At 40.1% G+C, this 6,679-nt stretch overlaps 1 protein-coding gene across 2 annotated transcripts in view; it reads right to left on the reverse strand.

The window, feature by feature from the left end:
• Nucleotides 1-4,117, reverse strand: part of VPS34 (vacuolar protein sorting 34) — a 32,759-nt gene extending 28,642 nt beyond the window's left edge. The window contains exons 1-3 of one of the 2 annotated variants that reach the window (XM_077388031.1): nucleotides 3,735-4,117; nucleotides 2,638-2,734; nucleotides 2,437-2,533 (exon numbers count right to left, since the gene is read on the reverse strand). In XM_077388031.1, coding sequence (XP_077244146.1) covers nucleotides 2,437-2,533; nucleotides 2,638-2,734; nucleotides 3,735-3,840 — 300 coding nt within the window. In that variant the 5' untranslated portion in view covers nucleotides 3,841-4,117. The remainder of the gene's footprint in view (nucleotides 1-2,436; nucleotides 2,534-2,637; nucleotides 2,735-3,734) is intronic. The other variant, XM_077388030.1, reaches the window with a different exon arrangement.
• Nucleotides 4,118-6,679: the final 2,562 nt, after the last annotated feature.

The following is a 6,679-nucleotide window of genomic DNA, read 5'->3' on the forward strand; positions in this document are numbered from 1 at the left end:
CGATTCCACATATCTGGACTACAGCTAATAAGACCAATGCTCCCCATTCGTAAGGACGAGTCAGTTCGTTACGAGATTCGAGTTCGTTATTGCATCTATGACCAAGGCCATAACTAGGATTGATTATATCTTTTCCATTATGGTTAGGGTCTCCGAGATGTCTCATTTCATGAAGATTTTTCTAGTTACGAGATTCTTGAGTGATTTATGGAGAATATTATGCAGTGAAATTAGAACTAGAAGGATGGACAACTAGAAGTGGTCAATTGCAACCTAAAAAATTTGTCGAGATGCTTAGATGGTGAAAGACACCATCAATGGGACTTAAGTCTAGCCAGGCAGAGTTCACTTAGCATAGTTCCACTACCCGCTCTCAACTCATGGTCATTCGATTCCATAACTTCTAGATCGTACCCCTTTATCTAACCATGGGAGACGTAGTGCCGTAGCTGAATACTTCGTTCGGGACATTAAGGAGGTACAACAAGAGGTGTTAGAGCGAATGTAAGCAGTAGCTAGAGGTAAGAGTTGGTTGCTAATCAGTTGCAGAGAGAACACTACTATAGCATGGGGCCTAGTGACGACATTTCCTCGATATGACCGATTCAAGATTGGAGTTGTTCACCGTCAACGCCTTGGAGATTAGACAAAGATTACCATCATCTCTTTGTTTTTTTAATGAAACCATCATCGCTCTGCTACCATCTAGAACTTATAATATTGACATTTCGATGGCATAGATGGGCCATGGGTTTCACAAGAAATCATGATTTCAAAATTCGGCCTAGACATTTCGTTTCGGCCGGAATATTTCGATTTTGGCTGCTACTGAAATGGTATCCATTTGAATTCGTAATAATACCAGATTTCACCCAAATTTCAGGATTTAGTTAATGTTTCCGTCGAAATATGTGAAAACGAAACTTTTTAGATAAAAAAATAGCAAAGTTTCTGTTGAATCGACATTTCGACAGAAATCCTAACAAATATCAACTCCACTAGCAAAAGAGACATGAATAACAAGTTTCCTTTAAGATAGTTCTGAAAAAAAAGATGCAGTGGAGAATCTTAACTGAATTTGGTTGTCGGCTTCAAAGTTTTATGAGAACAAATTTCATACTTAAACCAAAATGTTACAAGATTTAGGCATAAATGTTTCTGTGATTTTACAAGATTTCAACCCAAAAATTCGTACCGAAATCAAATGTTTTTGTTTCACTCATGACCGAAACTGAAATTTAAAACCTTGCTTGAGACTGATTACCTTAGGTAGGTGGTTATTTGGGCCCTAGAGTTTACACATTCATTATTTTCAGTTTGTATACAAATCATTCATACTTGCATCCCATATATATTGTTTGCCTTTGGTGTGAGCTACTGTTGCAATGCGTGTTTGAATAGATTACAAGTTTATAGTTGTGTTATCTAAAATGTTAACTTGAAGTAAGCTCCTTAATGCTCCGTTTGGTTGCCGGAATTTTTTTGGTTCTTGGGATTTTTGTGGAACAAAAAACTTCCTGGGAGATTGGTGGGAAAAAAAACTCCCTGGAAGTATCCCGGTAAAATAAAACCCCATGTTTGGTTGACCGGACTATGGTGGGGAAAAAAAATGCTTTGTTTGGTTGCTTGAACTGTTGGGAAGAAGAAAATTCTTCTGCAAGCTTATTTTTGGTTCCAGGGAGTATTTTTTTTTTCCTTCCTGGGGTTTCGTGCGGGGTTATTTTGGTTCCTGGGATTATTTTGGGCCCACCAACCAAACATGGGTTTCCTCCGGAAATTCCACAAAAGTCCCAAGAATCAAAAAAATTCCGGCAACCAAACGGAGCATAACCGAATTGGATTACTTCTTGAATGCTTGGTATGATTATTGGGATTAGTTTGGACTTTGGACTATCTTAATTGGAAGACTAACTCATTTAGCTCCTCAAGATACTTTGGATTAACCTAGGGTTTGCACTGAGCCAGGACCAGGACAATTGAATCTAGTATGGAATCCATAAAAGAAACCATTTCAAACATCCTTATGCCCCCTAACTCATTTAGCTCCTCAAGGTTCTCTGGATTAACCAAGCGAGGACAATTGAATCTAGTATGGAATCAATAAAAGAAACCATTTCAAACAACCTTATGGCCCTACTGCTGATAATGTTTACTGTTTTCTCAAGTGCCACCAAAGATTCAACTATACTTTGGGTTTTCACGGCATAAGTCATTGCCTAATAAGACCTCCCAGTGGAAAATTCAAAAGAATTGTCGATAGCATATCCAAAGATATTCAGTTAGAGCTAAAACTGTAACATTAAGATCATCAAACAGGAGTGTACAAACTCTAACAAAAATCCAAAAGATGATATCTGAAATAGATTACATCAGCTATCTAAGAATGTCAGTGAATCACAACAAAATATATTTTAGAGCTAGCCTCTCTTAACTTACAGTTAGTGCAAGTTGTGCATGAGCTGTCAAGTCTCGATATTTTGTACTGAGTGTGATGAGCTCGTTCCAGCAATAGGTTGGTCCTGTAGATTCCAGCCTGATATATAGGCAAGTTGATGAAATCTCAGAAAATAATCATCTAAAGAAACTAAAAAAGAAAGGAAGAACATGTCCAGTATACATAAGCTATCCAGAACTAGCCTTGTTCTCATCGAAAGCCCAAATGGAGCACCATCAATGTACAATGCACACTCAACATATAGCTCCGCTTTTCTGTTCTCAGCGGAAGAATAAACTTCTGCAGGATAGTTAAAATGAGTTGTGAGCATGATACACATACTGAACAAAAAGTGTAGTTGTGATTCTGCAGTTACCAGAGCAATGCCGTAATAAGTAAAATAATAACAAACAAATATAATTATGACTTCACTAAAGAACAGGTGATAGACCAAATCTGAACAAGATTGATAAAGAAACAAGATTTTCACAGGAACCCAACGCACCAAAAACATAAACTGTTACTGGAAAATAAAACATTGAAATGGAATTTCAATCTAAGACATTCATCAGACTATCCCAACCATCTGACCAGACGAATTAGACATGAATTGCTATACAACTAAGACATGGATTGCTGCTCGAAATTTCTTAACAGCCAATTAAAACACCATCATCGACCAGATTGATAGGATTATCCGACCAGCGAAATTTTGGAGATGTAGCATCTGCACGGTGCAGCCCATAGATGAATGGTCTGGATTTAACGGACATCCAGTGCGTGGGTCCCGTCACTACATCTCGAGAGAACTCTTAAACAAATAAATATCATGTTATCATTCTGCATTTTATTAATTTACAGTATATGATCATAAAGAAACTTTTTCAAATATGCGTTTTGGATCAAAGGTGCAAAACCAAAGCAAAATGTTCTCCTACCATTGAATTCTTTTCCGAACCACAAATCATTTTATAATGCAATAGCTGTGGAGGTTATTTAGAACCCTTCAGCACTTCAAATTACAGTTCAAATTTCATCAGCAACAACTTGCAAAAATCCTAATCCCTTAGCACGCAGAAAAAAGTAGATAATTCTATTTCTTTTCAACGCTCAAAGCCACAAAACCCCATCAATTGCAAACAAAAACCCTAGAATGGATAGACAATTTAGGGGGGGGGGGGGGGGGGGGGGGGGAAGACATTACAGTTCAAAATTCATGTGCAACAACATACAAAAACCCTAATCCCTTAGCACGAAACCCCATCAATTGCAACCATAAACCCTAGAATGGATAAATTACCTGTTTCAGGAAGTGGAGGCAAATTCCCTTCTAATCGCTCAATGCGAAAGGTCACGGGCAGATTTATGTCGCAAGAAAGGAAGAATCGGAATTCGTTCCCGCTCATCGCAACGGGAGATTTACAGGCCCAATAATTTCATATAAGGTCTCGAACGCCTTTATACACTCAACTTGTTCCAGCTTATCGCAACGGTAAACGGGAGAATTACGGGCCGGAGATTTTTCGCATCTAAGGTTTCGAAGCGCTATACAGAATTCCGTATTCAACTTTCTACGGAGGATTTTACGAGATGGTCACTCGAAAGTCTGTCTAGGGCGCGACATCAAATTTTCGAAGGAGGGAGGGACGAAAACGAGTGGGATGAAGGGAGGAGAAAGTCCTTTCATAGAAACAGAAAAGGAACAAGCAGACAAACAGACACGAATACGCAACCCTTTTTGGGTGCAAGTGATATATTCGCCCCTTTTTTTTTCTTGGGAGAGCCCCTAGGATATAGTTGTGCCGTCACCGAAACCGAAATTTGGATTCCAGTTTGCGAAATTTCCAAATTTCGGTTTCGGTCCCCACCGAAATCCGGATTTCGGCCGAAATTTAAAACCATGGCTGCGACCCAACCATCAGATTTCGGATGAAATTTAAACCCATGAATTATGTCTGGGGTGTCAATGAACCTGGACGGTCCGATAAAAATCATAATCCGAACCGAAACGTACAGGATGTAGACACGATAGTTTGCGACCCATATGATCCATAATTATTACCGATTAAATCCATACAACCAAGAAAAGCCCATGGGACAGTCTTAAACCCAAATTTATTATACTATTTTACAAAAATGGCCTCTAATTTTTATGACTTTAAGTATCTGTTTAGGGGTATTTCAGTAAAACAAGTCACGTGTAGTTTTTCGAATGAATTTTTAGTATTTTTTCATTCTCTCTCAAGTCATACAAATTTTTATCTTCTCTAACCACCACAGTTTTGTCTCCGTTGTGGCTCACCCTTGCAGCTATTAGGCACGTTTGCATTCGTCCTCTTCAAGAATTTTAACCGTCTAAAATGTTAGTATGACCTACTGGAACACTCCGGTAGGCGACCGATTTGAAATGGATTGTACCTAGACATATGAAGTAGAATACGAATAATACTATGAATCCGATCCGATGGAGATATTAATAGGTGACTGAGACAGAAACATAGGTGGATCTGATCCGAACCGGATCTGTTGACACTCTTTCTTGTGAGTACTCTTTTACGCCGGGGCTGTCCCAAGTAAGAAAAATGGGTAGAGCATATCATCTCCCATTTCTTTTCTTGGAGGAAATGACATTCGCAGCTCAATTAATAGTACAAAGTCATTAGAAGAAAACGTTATAAGTAGAAGAAAAAAACTAAAATGCTCGTTTTGATGAGAAAGTTGTTACCTAGGAGAACAGTGGAATAAGTAGTGATGGGAGGGGGACGAGAATTGGATTTCTATGAAATTACCTCAAAGCATAGTGGTGAGTAGTGTTTAGTTGCGTAGCATAGACTGTAAGAGTAGAGCAATAAGGAGGGAGTGTGGTTACCAATACAGAGAGATGAGATAGGTAGGAAGAGAGAGAGTGGAAGAAATAGTGAATGAGAGAAAAGGCAACATTCCCAATAAATTTCGTTAAGAGCATGTGCGGCAATATTAATTTTTTCATTGAAAAACGATTGTTGAGCCTTCTAACTATTGCCGCTGAAATCTGGGCCAGTTTCTTGAACGATGAACCGTGTTTAATTGGTCCAGGAATGATGACCTGCAACCACATGAGGACGCGGAAAGACGATCGGAGTTAGACTATGGGAGACTCTATGATGCCTAAGTTAGACATGGCGACAATACAAGCTAGGCTATCCGATAAAAGGAGAGCTCTAGAATGAGAGTTAAAGATGTGCACCTCAAAGTTCGTCCCCCCTCTACAGAGCATAGCCATCAGCCATGAAGGAATCTCAGAAGTTGCCCAAAGTCCGGTTACACGTACTAACTTGGTAGAGCTTCTGATCCTGCACTCACAGACAAAGCGTCGGTGGGCCCGGAATTGTGGCTCTGGGCGGCCACTTCGTCACTCGAGTTTCAGATGGGCAACACATACAGGAGGACAATGAGAAGGTGTGGGAGCCAAGGCACATTACCAGTAAGGTGGAGAGAATTTAGGTTGATTTTGCTCGAGTGTGTGGACGTCCTTTTATAGGAGAGGAGATCCGTGATGCCCACAACGCTAGTCGTGCCCTTAATTTTGCCACGTGGGACGGAATGGGCAGCGGTTACAATCGTGGGAGCATGATTTTCTGAATACCCAGGCGGAGTTGGGGGGGGGGGGTGGTCTTGGAGGGAACCTTTGATTCCTCTATTTGACGTGGGAGGCGGGTTTGGTGTAACGGTCAATTGGGTTTTTTCGCTTGGTGGAGGGATTTCCTCTGTTGTGTCTCATTTTCCGGAGAGTCTGTACTGATGATGTGGGATGTAGCTTCGGTACGATGTTGGGAGAAGATTGGGTCGGCATTGATAGTTCCTTTCCATGGGCTTATGATGAGCATGTTTTGTATTTAAAGTTGGTGTTAGGGTCGGTACCGGATATACCGATTTTACCCCCAACGCCATTCAAAGTTTCTTTCTTGGAATATCGGTTTCTAAGTTCATCCTGCTAAGGAAACTGCAATTTATATGGTTTCGGCTTCTAGCATGGCAAAATTATCCTTTTATCCTACCGCCTTGGAGTCCTCAAGTGATAGATGTGAGTTATCGATTGGTTGCTAGAATTTACCCCAGCACTAAGGCCATGACCGTTTAAGATGATGAAAAGCAATTTGTGTGCCCAAACTAATTATTGGTCTAAAAATTATGGGTACATAGGAGCCAATCTCGAGGCCAACAATTGGTTTTGGATTGACAACCGGTCCTCATAATCTTAAACAA

This window comes from Tasmannia lanceolata, unplaced genomic scaffold (genome assembly GCF_043159265.1).
Source record: "Tasmannia lanceolata isolate RefF3 unplaced genomic scaffold, GAP_Taslan_0.1 ptg000008l, whole genome shotgun sequence".
Lineage (NCBI taxonomy): Eukaryota > Viridiplantae > Streptophyta > Magnoliopsida > Canellales > Winteraceae > Tasmannia > Tasmannia lanceolata.